The 15,050-nt window shown below is 38.1% G+C and overlaps 1 protein-coding gene across 6 annotated transcripts in view; it reads right to left on the bottom strand.

The window, feature by feature from the left end:
* The window catches only part of LOC124117093 (rhotekin-2-like), a 105,320-nt gene that overhangs the window by 40,141 nt on the left and 50,129 nt on the right, over positions 1–15,050 (bottom strand). Inside the window, exons 1-2 of one of the 6 annotated variants that reach the window (XM_046478832.2) lie at positions 8,000–8,834; positions 7,098–7,529 (exon numbers count right to left, since the gene is read on the bottom strand). The exons of the other annotated variants lie outside the window; for them this stretch is intronic. Coding sequence (XP_046334788.1) covers positions 7,098–7,253 — 156 coding nt within the window. The 5' untranslated portion in view covers positions 7,254–7,529; positions 8,000–8,834. Of the gene's footprint in view, positions 1–7,097; positions 7,530–7,999; positions 8,835–15,050 lie in introns of those variants that run through there. 6 annotated transcript variants of the gene reach the window in all.

The raw sequence follows: 15,050 nt of genomic DNA, 5'->3' as shown, positions 1-15,050 counted from the left end.
TCTGCACGCTAACGTCGAACCCATTCGACAGAGGTGTCCATCCCCGTGCATCTGATGTCGAACCCATTCGACAGGCGAATAGCATAACAACACCCCAAAATAAAACTCGCCATATCTATTTACCGAGAAGGCTTTGCGTAACATTTAAATTACGTATGACATGCATAAATGCTCAGCTTGCTCAATATCAAATGTTCAGTCATTTATTTACCTCAAAAAGAAAATATCGCGAGTTTAAAATGTTTCGGCCAAACTTCTCGGCACACAACTACCAGAAACGGCCATTGTTGACTTTTGGCACTTCACGTTGAGCGGCATGCAGTCCGATATTTTCTTTATAATTTCATCATTTTTCCTATTCGATCATAATTTTTTGTTTGCTGACGAAAGGAAAACACCCATGTTCCTTTATTTCTAAAAATTAGCAACTTTCGGTGTAACTAATTGTAAACAAAAACAATCTGAATCGTAACATCATCGATTGGATGGAACTTGTACGATCATGGCAACGGCGGTAAACAAACAACTCCACATGCATAGTTATCCCGTTAGACTATTACAATCATTTTGTTACATCTAACTTAATTTTCTAGAATTATTGACACGTATGTATAAATCTTTGTAAAAAGAATTTCATTTTTAAAGAGTTTGCAAATGATTTCGTTTGATAAACTTTCCGACACATTGACAAGCCGACAAACGTCAGTGATACGTTTGGGCGTGGCCTAACTCGCGATTTGTTGAGTTGAACAAAGTCAACACACACTGCGAAAAATGACAAATATTGAATGAAACGCAAAATCTGAACTGATATACATTCTAGGTAAACCATTCAATAGCAAAATAATGCATTTTACGAGAAATAATCAAAATACTTGCAATTTTAGCTATCATTTCTGAAACCGGAAGCACGTACCGCATGTGACACATGGAAGCAAAATATGCAAAAGTTGGTAAGCTATCATAAAGAAATTCCGAAATAGATTCAAATTCAAAAGAAAATACATAATTTACTATTTATTGATATGGAGAGCAATCTTCACTCCTATTTGTTTCATATTTCTTCGTGATTGTCGCCATCAAATGTGTAAGTCTAAATCCGAAACCGTAATGGATTTCACGCTCGATGATTTTAATTTTAAAATATTTTCTAAAAACGAACGCAACGGAGAGCGATACAACGTATTGATATGCCATAATAATAACATAATATTGTTATTGGTCTAACATTACAAAAAGAACAATTTAAATATTAAAGATGTTGTTGAAAACTTTCTGAGAACCTCCCGTCCTCTGAACCGATAACATTTTGGTACACGAGGTGTAAATATATATAGATTCTAGGCTCCTATTTATATATATATATGTGATTTTGTACCCAAAACAAATTAAATTGTACCCAAAATACTTTGTGCATTTGTACCTAAGAAAATAGGACAATAATCTATAATTATATTTATGTTTTCATGTAGATGAACAGAACACATAATAAAATATTTCATCAAGTTCCAAATATGATTATGACTGTGATCCTTGAAATTGATTGTTTAGTTTTGAGAGAAAATTGACGTCTTGTCACAGAAGGAGAGGCCAGTTATTTTGGTTAAAGTAAGAATGAATTGTTTTGATAGGAAAGTGATATTATGTTAAGTTTAAGACACCAAATTAATGTATATCTTTGAAATAATTCTAGGTAGATCTACAAAATCACATACCCATTTGGGTAACAAATTACTAGAAATTTTGGGTACAAAAGTCACCACTGTACATTTCAACTGATTTTCGTGAATCAATGGGATAAAAAAATTTCGTATGAATGATTCCTTTTCTCATTTTTTTAAGACAAGAATTTGTTTTACATAACAAAACAGGCAGATCTACACGGATCACATTTAGTCCTAAAAAGGTGAAAAATATGGACACCTCAGAAATGAGGGCTTATAAGGTTATAATTCTACCTAACTAGTCACATGGTTTGACTTAGATCTAGGTCTATCTAAGAAAAGTCCTTATGAAAATCTTTTTTAATTTTTTTTATGACACTGACATTTCTGGCACTTAGACAAAGAGTATTCAAGGAAAGACAGATATGTTTTTGAATGAAAATATGACTTTCCTTTATAATTCTTTTTTCATGATGACAGGGGAACTTTTATACACACCAGCTGAGGAAGTTGTGATACTGTGATTGCATACAAAGAAAAAACAGGTTGGAAGCAGTACCTGTATGTATAAAATAGACCACATAAGGTGAACAAAAGTAATGGATTGGCTGACTGGAAAAAATACATCTGGCAAGGGTAAACATGTACACAGGCATGTTTCTTTTCATTCCAACCAGAAGACTGAGATAGCATTTTCTAAGAAACCTATGGCAAACTTACCAGCTCATGTGCCACCATGGTTCTTGTGATTAAACAAACAAAAATGTCATGTACTGTTACAAGTACTGTTACTGTAATTAAATTAAATTAATTCCTATTAAATTATATTTCAGAATTGTTTTATTTGGAAACAAACCACATAATGCACAAGATTAATGTCCATATGAGTTTAGTATGTATATGTTAAGGATCTGATTTATTCATTATTCATGGAATACTAAAATTAAAATGATGACATCAGAGAGTTACTTATTCACATAGTTGATTTTCAGAGTGCAAGATAATAATTGTTGTATAAATATGTTTAAACTAAAGATAATAATTGAAGTTTGATCAGTTACACTGTGCTGATGCAAAGACTAATATTTACTGTCCCCACACACCATCATTGTGGGAAAAATAACTATTAAATATAACTTAAAATTTTAAAACCTGTAAACAGCTGTAAATAATTAAACAATTACAAATCTATCATCAATGCGCAATCATGGTGGTCTTCATATTTTTGGAATAAATTTAGAAATCCTTCGTGAAACTGTTCTAAAATCATGCTAGAATCTATGAATGTATTCCCGAAAGGAAAACTATCCTAAATGTAATGTGGAACTAACACCGAAAATATGTACGTAGCATTTTATTGCTTATATATACCCTATCACATTCGGCAACGCGGGGATGTAATTTTGAAACAAGTTTTGTCAAGCCCATTTTCGCGCACCTGTTGTTGAGGGTGATCTTGCTGATCGACGATATCCATAGACGTATTGCGTGGGATACACTTGTTGTAGTGAAACTTATCAGCATGTACATCGCAGAAATATGAATCATGTCCCATTTATATTCACAACATTGAATGGTGATTTTTTAAATATCAACAGAAGTTCAAATAAAAGATACCGAGAAACTTGCATGTGGCATGTTGATTTATCGTCTACCGTTTCCGGGTCACGGGAGCATGCAAGGTCAAACGGATTAACTAATACGCGAATTATATCGTCAAAGTCACATTTTTATTTCATGTTAGTGGTGATTACTGATACTGTGTATCGACTTATATTTTTGCTGTATGTGATAGGCGAACTATTTCAAAATTTACTGTAATTGTTTTGTTTCGAAAGCTTATCAGCAGACTACCCCTGTCTGTGACATCACATCCGGTGACCTTTGCACTTATTGAAATAGTGCTGTCAGAATTCACGATCTTTATTTTCATTTTTCTCTCGTCATTTTTATTGGAATATGACGAATAAAACATTCTTCGATTGAGAAGATCGTCAACTTTCGTTAAGTTATATTTATAAAGGCAATGTAAACTTTGTTGATATTAAAATAGCAATAAGTTATGCGGAGGTCGGGCGAAGCGCGCCATGTTTGATTTTAGGACGTCTGCTAGCATCATGACACGGGTTGTTTATTTTTGTATATCGTAAATATTCAACCAAAACGCTTGAAATTAGGATTAGTGAATATTTATAAGTCATTAATTGTTTCCTGCAAATTTTATAACATGACACGTCAGATTTACCCGAATATTCGTATTTCTGCAACCGACATGATGACCTCGAAAATTAAGTTATTTTTCTGTTTAACGTTTAGATAATAAATTCACTGAAATGGTTCATAATTTACCATCGCGCTGATATGTGCCGATTATAAAACCCGAATTTTTACTCAATTAAAATTAAGATATCGGAGATATGATTATTGAAATCAATTTGCAAAAATGTTACGATATTAAAAGGTTCCTAGCATGAAATGCAAACCACCTTCAATAACGCAATTCAGGTAAGTTCAAGAAAATTTACAAATTTTGTGTTCGTTTTGGTTTAAACTTTGGTATAATTGAAAACACCAGGATATTTTTATATAGAATTGTGTAGTTTTCTATCAGGAATAAATGTGCAAAATATTTCTTCAATTGGCCATTGTTTAATGAGGCACCGACTGTTTGAAATCACCCACCCTCTTTAGAGCGCCTTATGCTAAAATTAATCCAGCAGGCAGGGGTAAGAAGTGTGAAAATAATTCAGCAGGCTAAAGGTTAAGCAATATTCCATCTATATCAGAGTCTGTGCCAACAACTTTCATCTGCTAACTTGGACTTGTCTTTCAGCATCTTTTTCACAATATCTTAGTTATAACTCATGAGCTTACTATACTCAAAGAATGTTGTTGAGTTTTGTCATCAGACTAAGTGGTCTAAGCCATGGACTCATATCTCCGCTGGGGGATGGGGTTTTGCTGAATTATCTTATTTTCCAGATAATACCATGACCCATAGATCTCTTTAATCATGTAAGTACAATAATAACAATCAAATATATTACAATTTTCAGACATTGCTCTACCATCCATGGAAAAATGAAGAAAACAAAACAAACCCATTGTACAAGCATACACAGTTGTAAGTCACAAACATTGAAATGCCATATGCAGTTATGCTTTGTTTGTTGTTTAACGCTGCACTCAGCAATATTCCAGCTATATGACGGCAGTCTGTAAATAATCTAGTCTGGACGAGACAATCCAGTGATTGACATCCTGAGAACATCGATCCACGCAATTGGGATACGATGACATGAATCAACCAAGTCAGTGATCCCGTTTGTCACCTCTTACAACAAGCGTAGTCGCCTTGATTATGCAAGTGTAAGACAATCCAAGGACCCAGATGTCCATGTCAGGTGGTTTAAAAAAATAACATGTCAGACATCCCATGCCAAACCCATAATGATGTATTGCCAGGCACCAGCAGCTGATGGAAGAACTCAGGTAAATCATCACAGACAGAGCTGAGTGGAAGCTGTGAGTCAAAGTGACACTGCATCTTGATGCACCATTGCAGCAGGAACCCAAGACTGTAGGCCTAGGTGAGGTATGTGTCTGCGTCAGGCTGTGTAAAGCTGATGGATACCAATACTAACCACAGCCAACACATCCTCCTGACACAACCACAGATGTAACATCCCTGATCTGGGCCTCCAGGTAACATGGTATGGCCCTTACTATGGCTGTCTCTCAACAATTTCTTTACCATGAGAATGACATGGACCATTTGACTGTCATTATTAAATACAAGCACTGCACACAATTGGATAGTTAGATCTGTATTCATGACTCCTATCAGCAAAAAATTCAAACAAATTTGAAAGTTCCTTGAACAGGCACCCCACATTCCCCCAAAAAACTACATCCTGGAACACGCTCAAGAGTACCATCATCCTAAACCTATCTGATTCAGGCTACTGCTGTTTGACTAAAGTTCCATCCAGGAATTCAAGAAACGGTACACAACTAAGCTGGCCCACTGAATTCACCAAGGGCCGATGTACCGGTCAGTAACAGTAACAATGCCAACTGTGTCGATACCCATGGCCTCCCCTGGGCTGTACAAAGATCTACTGATGGACAGGGACGGTGCTGGAGGCAGGTCAGACAAACACTCCACCTGTCAGCCTCTCTCAGCACTCCTTACTGACCCAGGTAATATGGCCAGATTGATCAGATAAAGCAACCTGGGGCAGGGAATCAAAACAATGTCCACGACACTTGACCCAATACTTGGCCCTCTAACTTCGGGCTGTACAATATTGGGAAAATCTGAACAATACACAATGTCGTGTGTTCGACCCAATACTTGGGCCTCTAACTTCGGGCTGAACAATATTGGGAAAATCTGAACAATACACACTGTCGTGTGTTTCACCCAATACTTGGCCCTCTAACTTCAGGCTGTGCAGTATAGGGAAAAATCTGAACAATACCAGACACATTGTCATGTGTTTCACCCAATACTTGGGCCTCTAACTTCAGGCTGTGCAGTATAGGGAAAATTCTGAACAATACCAGACACATTGTCATGTGTTTCACCCAATACTTGGCCCTCTAACTTCAGGCTGTGCAGTATAGGGAAAATCTGAACAATACCAGACACACTGTCATGTGTTTCACCCAATACTTGGCCCTCTAACTTGGGAAAATAAACAAAAACTGTACTGATCTCATTGTCATATAATCTCGTAATGATTTATCCTCATTGGCAGTTATTGACATTGTATAACTGAAGAACTGATTGACTCTTTATATTGCAGACGGTCTAATCAAATAGATGACAATGTAATGATGTAATAATTACAGCTAAATATTTGCTTAAATACATTTTTATCAGGAAAGTTGACCTGTTGTGTTTGTTCATTAATCAAAGGAATATTATGAAAGAATAGATGTTTCAACACTAGAGTTTCATGATGTCAGATTTATAGCTGTGCACAAACACCTTGCATATTGCACTGGAAAAGTGGTATATCTTAACTGTAAGATTTATTAAGTCCTAACCAAAGACAAACTGACAAGCACATGACTTTTTGCTGTGTCTTAACTGACAACTTGAACATAGCAAAATATTAAGTGAGCAGGCTGACTGGCAGACAACCCATAAACCCATATATACAACTGAATATGTTGTGAATATAATTTTACACCTTTAAAAGTAATAATGAAGCAATATCACCAAGGGTAACCATAGTAACACTAATAATAGGTGTCCTAACCATACTCATATTGGTAATCAAACCAAAGATTTCTGTTTAGAAGGGCATCACCTTGATAAAACTATTATTGATGACTACTTAGTGAGGGGCCCTTCAGTGAAATGGGGCCATTTCTACCTGCTTGCTTCAGGCATGGGTCAGGGGGGAGGTTTTGCTTCCTTACCTGTAGACTAGATGCCAACTGGCGGTAGTAGTACAAACTCATATCCTCTAGAATAATCGGGGGAGAAGTCGGTTCCTCTTCCCCAGCCATTCTTAGCGACTGGGAGCGACCGTAAAGTGAGCGATCGGGAGCTCCCATTGGTAAACGTTTATCCATGAAGAGAATGTGGACACTTTTATCCAGCTCCTGCAATAGTTCCGTAAATATCCCCTCACATGTAGGAAGCGGGCCAATGAAACCCTCACGCAGCCACAAAACAAACAGAAGGCTACAGCTGACGTAGGTAGGTAGGCTGGTTGTGTGATGTTAGACAATACTGCTACAATGTATGGGAAACTACCCACATCTCGGGCTGGGGGACTCGGTGGCAGCAGTTGTCTCACAGTTCTGGTGCAAGTCCTCACACTTGGGTGTCGGATGTGGGATAGTTTGCTGAAGCCAAATTGTATGGATGTAAGTTTTAGCTGGAAAACATTACTAGGTAATTGTCTCATTGTTCCAGTTTTACGACTTCCACATGTAAAGGGTAAGTTGAAAATATCCATGAGAATGGCAGGATTTTGTTTTGATTTTGTTTCTTTTCCATTCAAATATATGTACATTACTTAATCTTCAAAAATATTTATGACTCATTATAATCAACATAAACAGAGTTTTATCACAAAGTACAAAATAATGATGTAATTTCATTACATCTTTCGATACACACTTGGACTTAAAAGTCAATTAGATTTAAAAGCTGTAAAGTCTAACATAAACCTGTCCCTAAAGTATACATACTTGATCAATGATAATGAACCTTGACAGTTTTTTTTGTAATCAATATGGCTGCCAAGAGCAGACGACATGCTCTCAAGTGGATTTATGTCTGTAATAATGATGATAATGACTGTATCAGTTACCTGTGGCAGTGGTGTCGGAGGGGCAGTCATTCGTCTATGTCGCAGAAAGGCCTGTACCTATTGTTCCCAGTGATTGTCAAGCAATGGGTCAAACTGTAGGTGTAGACTTGGCTATCTTCCGATGACTTTGTAGGTTGATCGCGCTGAGCCACAGAGTCAGTCAATGACTTGAATTAAAGTCTTGATAATTGATATATGGCTTATGAATAGGTCGTCTGTACTGCTTCTGTTAGGCTGCAAGCTGTGACTGTTGGAACATGCTGCATAGACCTTACATATTCTAAACTGTTTCCTTCTCCAGTTTCTTCAGATAATTCACTAAAGACTTATATCATGTACCCAGGGATAAAGGATTTTGAAAAATATAATGGTGTAATGGTCTACTGTCACAACTCCATGCAATAGCAAGAACACTTTCTTCTCTACTGTAACACATTCCAAATTAGTCCAATAGAATCCAATTTACTTGTAAAAATCCTCTCCAATTTGCAGTCCTGACTTCAGGTCAGTAAGAACACAAAAAGTACAGCTGGAGGCTGATAAAAAACATCACAAAATGAAACGGAAGGTGGACAAGTTTTCAACAACTCCCTCAACCTCGTCAATATTTCTCACTTATCGAGTCCACCTGGGAATTTCTCTTAGCAGGCAGTGTGGGTGAGACTTGCCAGGATGACAACCAGCTCCAGCTGGCAGTGGTGAACGTACCTGGCGATATGACTACAATATGGAGTAGTAGGTCCACAATGTGTCCTATATTGACACTCTCTCCCACACGTCTCTTGTGGAGATTGTTATCCCAGCTGTATTGAAGGCCGCTTGGTCCTGCTGTCTTATTTCTGCCACGGTTTTTTTTTGTGTGGGATCAGGTCAGTGTCCTTCCTCGAGGTGGATGCACTTATCAATCAATCCCATCAAACTATTGCTAGAGTTGCTATTCCGGTCTGAATCTCAGCTCTCACACACAACTGTTATCAGCAACTTAATTCCAGGTGAAAGAGACCAATCAAGGACTCTATAAACTTCTATTTTTGTTTTATTTCCTCTTTAAATTAGCAACAACATGGAATGATTCTTTCCATGCCAGCACCAATTTAGTTGCTGAATGACGCCTAAATGTTACTGCTTGCTGTGTTAAGATCACAGAATCTAGTTCTGATTATTAATCACTTGAAGTAAAAGTCACAATTTTTAACACAGCATGTCTCCATTGTTCTCCCACTCAGTGACATTATCTACAATGGCATGTACCTCGATTAATAAAATAACTTCTTTGACGCCAACCTTTTTATGTGCCAAATTACACCAGCATTTTTACTTAAGGTAAAGCGAGTCAAACTTGAAAAGAATCCACCCCAAGTAGGATTATTACAGCATTTCTATTTCGGTCATTACAAACCTGGTACTTGCAATGTTTCTAAGCATCTCCAGTACTTACTCAATGCATTTGTTTTCACCATGAAAATGTAGAGGTAGAGCCTCCATCGAATAATCTGGAATATGACCCACTGTATTTCAAGGAAAAAATTTCAACTTAATCCTCATGATTCTCAACACATCCAGTCAATTTCATTGTGCGAAACAGGTTCTGTATCGGATGTTCACAACCTTGGGTCAGTCTGATATCTGGACAGTGAATAATGTATATTCGTCACCCAAAGTCTATCCACACCTACACACAATGTGTACACAGCTTCTACATCAAATACACTGATAAATGGACATTGGCTCACACGACTCCCTGGTCTGATTAGGTCTGATTCATGTTTGGTCCAAGGATTTCAAGCATTTGCATCCATTAAACTATAATAAATAGACAGCTTACTTGGATGAATCTTCAGAAAGTGTAGCCTGATGGATTAGATGTAATTCTCATCCAATTTTATTTTTCAATAAATTCAAATTTGATCAATAGCTTGTAAAATCTTCAAGCAGGAGCAATATTTCCAAGCAACCAAAAATACTGCTAAGCTGTTTAATATCAAGTGTCAGGCTTCAAATGTGTGAATCAAATAAGATTCTTATTGATACAATTTACACGTCTGCCACAAAAAGTGCAAGCAGACGATAGTCAGCTGATTTGCAATCACCTCCAACATCAAAGCATGTAACAAACGCTTATCCAACACGCTGCAATTCCTGAGAGAATCTCTACAAAAAAAACAACAATGCTGAGGAAAGACTCACAAAACAAACCTGCCCAAATTGTTTACTTTTTTGTTTTTCACCTGTCCAGACTCTAATTTACACAGGTGAGGCAGGTGTCACGATGCTGACGTCTCCAAGTCTCAACACAGCTTTCCTTCAACGTGCTTCAGTCTTAGATCATGTTTCCATCCACTATGCTCTGACCGTAGTTGATAATCATTAAAACATTATAGCTACAATTGTTTTCTTCTATTTGTCCTCTAAGTATGTCCACGTAATCTTCCCTTTATTATCCTTTTGATATTTCACACATTGACATCACACAAACCTTAACAAAATCATGTCACTCGAGACCTATTCTTCCTCTGCTTAATCCATAGTTTATCAAAAGCTCTTCTGTCTTTCACATCCACTTAATCCTTGCCGTTCATCAATTCAGCCATCCATCCATCCTGTTAGTCACACGACATGCTACAATGTTGTGTGTACATCTAGTGAGTGATGCTATTTATTGCAGCTTGTTATGTTTACCACAGACCCCTGGTATCCGGCCCTGTATTTGTGAGGAGAGCGTGGGCTACCTCAGATGTTATCCCACTCACTGTCCAACGCATGTAGTACTGTCCTCTATAACAGCCTGGACAGTCAGTATCAAGTTCATCACCTGGACAGTCGATATCAGGTTTATAATCTGGACAGTCGTTATCAGGTTTATAACCTGGCCAAGGAACGATACGATCAGTTCAGTGTCGTGGACCTTCTGTGACATGTGACCGCATGATATCCATTCATCCATTCAATAATAATTCATTCATTCAAACCCAGTTAATACTATTTCCCTCACAAAGCCATAAAGCCCACCATTGTGAGGCCAGTCCATGGATTTGGTTTGGCCCAATATCAAAGACTTGAATGGGGACCTGTGTCGGTAGTGGCGTCACCTGCGTCCAAAGTCTGTGTGATTTTACAGTGTTATCCCCAAGACTTCATTGACAAACTGAAAACACGGACAGGCAAGCCGCCTCCAGGGCTGTCCTCTACAAGAATATCTGTTTACATGGACATGAGCAATGAGTGGCCCTTTTTCTATCAACATTGACAAGGTTACAACATAACCAAGGGCTTACTGACTGAACTATGTTTTGACTGTCTTCAGATTCTTAATGGCAGAGTTAGCACAAACACATAACACAGGTTGCAGTTCTCTGCAAAGGTTTGTCCTTACATCAGAAAGCTGAAACACGATAACTGTCCTTTTTCATGTCAACTAATGATCAAAGACTGAACTAAGGACTAACATGTTATTTAATCATTACCGGTGGCCCGGTGTCTACCCAGGCAATCAGGTTACTCAAGTATTAAGCAGGAGGTCAAGCCACTTGGTCTTAACCCCATCAAGGCACAGAGTGCCTGGTTACAGGGAGTGGTGACCGATATCTGATACGTACATAAGGCCATGAAATTTATGACCCAAGGATAACACAGTCGAACACTTCAGACTCTCCAAAATCAATAAATCCAAGATCATATCTGTGTACCACGCTTTTTTCAAAGTGGAACAACTGTTTTTTTTGGAATGGAATGTTTCGTCTTGTAAAGTATTAAAAGTTATAGCAATATCTGAAAGAAACTTCCATTTTCACCCAGTGTGACCCTGGTGTGTGTGGAGCGTTAAGACACAGCAGTTTCAATGAGCAGACTGTCCAAAGCATGCTTAAATCCTGAACCCTTGAAAATCAAATAAATCACCACTGTTTGTGAAGGAGTGAGGTCTTATTAAAATACTGTGACCTCAGTGATAGTAATAATGGGATTCACCAAATATGTGCAGGTTGAGTATCAAATCTAGGTTTCTCGATGAGACGTCAAAAATTTAAAACAATATTGTCTTATGATCCCTGAAACTCACACTAATTTACGAAAACAGTACCTTGAGATTTTCTGTTCTTTCCAGTAAACTATGTTTATAACGAACACACTTATAACGAACTGATGAATATAACAAACTTATTCATTTGTCCCGAGTATATGATATAGTTATGCTGTATATTTAAGAATTGACCTTCACTTTGTGTGAGTTCATTGGAGTATGAACCTTCATAGAGCGAGGGCCAAACTGTATGAACGTCGGAGCTTGCGATGCACAATTTGCTCTTCAGAAATATCTTACGCATCTTATGTGTTCAAATAATATCCTCATTAGATGAGAAAGGTCTGTAAAGAACTACCTCAGTAAGTCAGTCACAATGACAGCGCGTCGTAATTCATTTACATCAAGTACAAGACGTCATAACGGCCGACACAAACGTGACGGGAGAAATTTCCGAAGTTGTTAATGAACCTGTGGCGGTTACACGTGTTAGTCATCATTGATCAACTGACCGATCATTGAAAGGTGAATAAAGATGTGTCAAACAGACACTAAGGTAAATTCATAGATTGCTTGAGACGGTCAATGTGAGCCTAGGCACGGATTGAGTCGATACTATGATAGTTTAGATGTGCATTTCTTCGTTTGTTCATTAGTATAGGCCGCAGCAAGGATATTCGTGAACGATCATGCAGTCATGCTCTCTGACATTTCTCAACAATGTATACTGAAACGCTGAGACCAAAAATAAAGGTTCTAAATGATCAGAAAGAACGCTTATGTATGTTTTCATGCCAGGGAATTCCCAGGGGTTTCCCCAGAAATGTGGAAGTAGTCCATCAGTGTTTACGTCATTTCAAGAACACGGTCAAATTGTGTCGTTCATACACTTATGAACGTCAATTTCGCAGTCATGTGACCGACCTCTCGTCCAATGGGAAAGACGTATATCGTGTAAACTTCAAATTAAAAAATTATATGCTTATAATGAACTACGGTTATAACAAATAAAATTGGTGATCCCTTTGAGTTCGTTATAACTGTAATTTGCTGTACCTTTAATCTAGGAACCATCTCAATCTTTCAGTATTAACTGTCATTGAGTAGCGTTATGACAATGACCCAGAGACTTTCATGGTTTATGTTATTTCTACAAAATTAGGCCTCCATGGACAGTGTAGGAGTTTGGCTGGTCTGTCATAAACAAAAAGTGTCCCTGTTTGTCAAGACTAGAAATCTTCATTTTTGGAAATGAAGTGATTCTCTGAGCTTTCTATTATATTTTATGAGACAAAAAAGCCTTTAGAAGCCACATTATGGTCTAGAGATTGGTGAGAGCAGACTTGCAGGTCCCCACTTTCACCACCTTTATCCCAGGGTGATCTCGGCCCTCCTGGCTACGTTGACTCTGGGATTACTGGGGATTGGGGGGAATCCAGGCAGGTAGAGCTCGAACTGTGACACACGATCAGGAGTCGTTCATGATGCTTCCCTTCTTTACAATCTGAACACACGATACAGCGGTAAAACAAAACCTTTGGACTGTGTCAGTGAAGGGTATCAAACACACCAGCCAACCAGCTTGTAAAAACTAGGGAATTCAAGAGAATAATTGGAAAGTTGCAACCATGCAAAGAGGTGACTATTTACTTTGATAGAAAGTAGACACTCTTTCTGTTTGCAACCTGACTGACAGGCTGTCGTTTTGTAACCCATACTTAGAGATCGGATCATGCTCCACATCCTGGTGTCCATGTCTGGTCTAGGTTTACATGTCGGTAATTAGTGCAATGACTGAACTGTTACATTACCATATTCGACATAGTAAGTGCTCTGTTCCAATAAGCACCTACGCACCTACCCCCCACCCCCCATCCACACTTTCCTTTTCTTCTCCTTCTTTAATTGGTTATAAAAAGAAGTGCCTGTTACATAAAAAGAGCTTCCGCCCTGGGTAGCAGAAAGCCTATGACATATATCACAACTTATCAGAACTTCTTAGATTTTTTTTTACTGAAAATAATATACTTCTCACTCACACATTCACTCTAGTAATACAAACATACTGCATATATCAAGTATGCATAAAGTTTATATATCATATTGCAGAGCAGGAAAGTTCAAGTTAGTAATTTTTATAAGTGGCTGCTACAAAGAGTGAGTGAGTGAGTTGGGTCTTACGCCGCTTTTAACAGTATTCCAGTTATATCGCGGCGTGTCAGCTTAATGTGGGAGGAAAGCCCAAAGTGAAGAAGGTCTCAGACGTTCACCACTTTGGTGAAACCCACGAGCACGGGTATGGTGCTGACAAACCTAGAAACATAATCGGGGCGAACCGGGATTCGAACCCACGATCATAGGTTTCTGGCGTGCCCAAGGGATGCAACTCTGCACAGCGAATCGCGGCACCTTAGACAACAGGGCCTCCCGTGCCCCCGCTGCTACAAAGACTGAAAAAAGTACATGAGTCAATATTTTGTTGTGTATATTACAGACTTATTTTCAGTGTGAGTGAGTGAGTGAGTATGGTTTTACGCTGCTTTTAGCAATATTCCAGCAATATCACGGCGGGGTACACCAGAAATGGGCTTCACACATTGTACCCATGTCGGGAATCGAACCCAGGTCTTCGGCATGATGAGCGACTTATTTTCAGAAAACAGTTCTAAGCTTATATAGCCCATTACACGATTAACTATTATTGAAAACCGTTTGATCTCTGAGTATAATTTTAAGTTGTTTATGGTTGTAGAAAGTGCTCCCCTTTGTCAATTTTCTAAGTACTTATCAAAGAAAATACAGTGTCTCTGTGTGATTAAGGTATTTGGCCACCTTGATTGATACACATCATAGCATTATAGTTGGCACACAAAGTGGGTTTCAAATGATCTGGACCAAACTTGCTTGGACTATGCATAACCTAACCAAAGAATACTCCTTGTGCTAAAGTCATCATGTAGAACAAACCCTGGCATACAGTTGAGTTATCCAAAGTCCAATAGGTTCATCATAAACTCATCTTATCAGATGGCT

This window comes from Haliotis rufescens, unplaced genomic scaffold, assembly GCF_023055435.1.
Source record: "Haliotis rufescens isolate VD_foot unplaced genomic scaffold, xgHalRufe1.0.p SCAF_12, whole genome shotgun sequence".
NCBI classification, from domain to species: Eukaryota; Metazoa; Mollusca; class Gastropoda; order Lepetellida; family Haliotidae; genus Haliotis; species Haliotis rufescens.
This window is presented reverse-complemented; position numbering and strand designations above follow the sequence as displayed.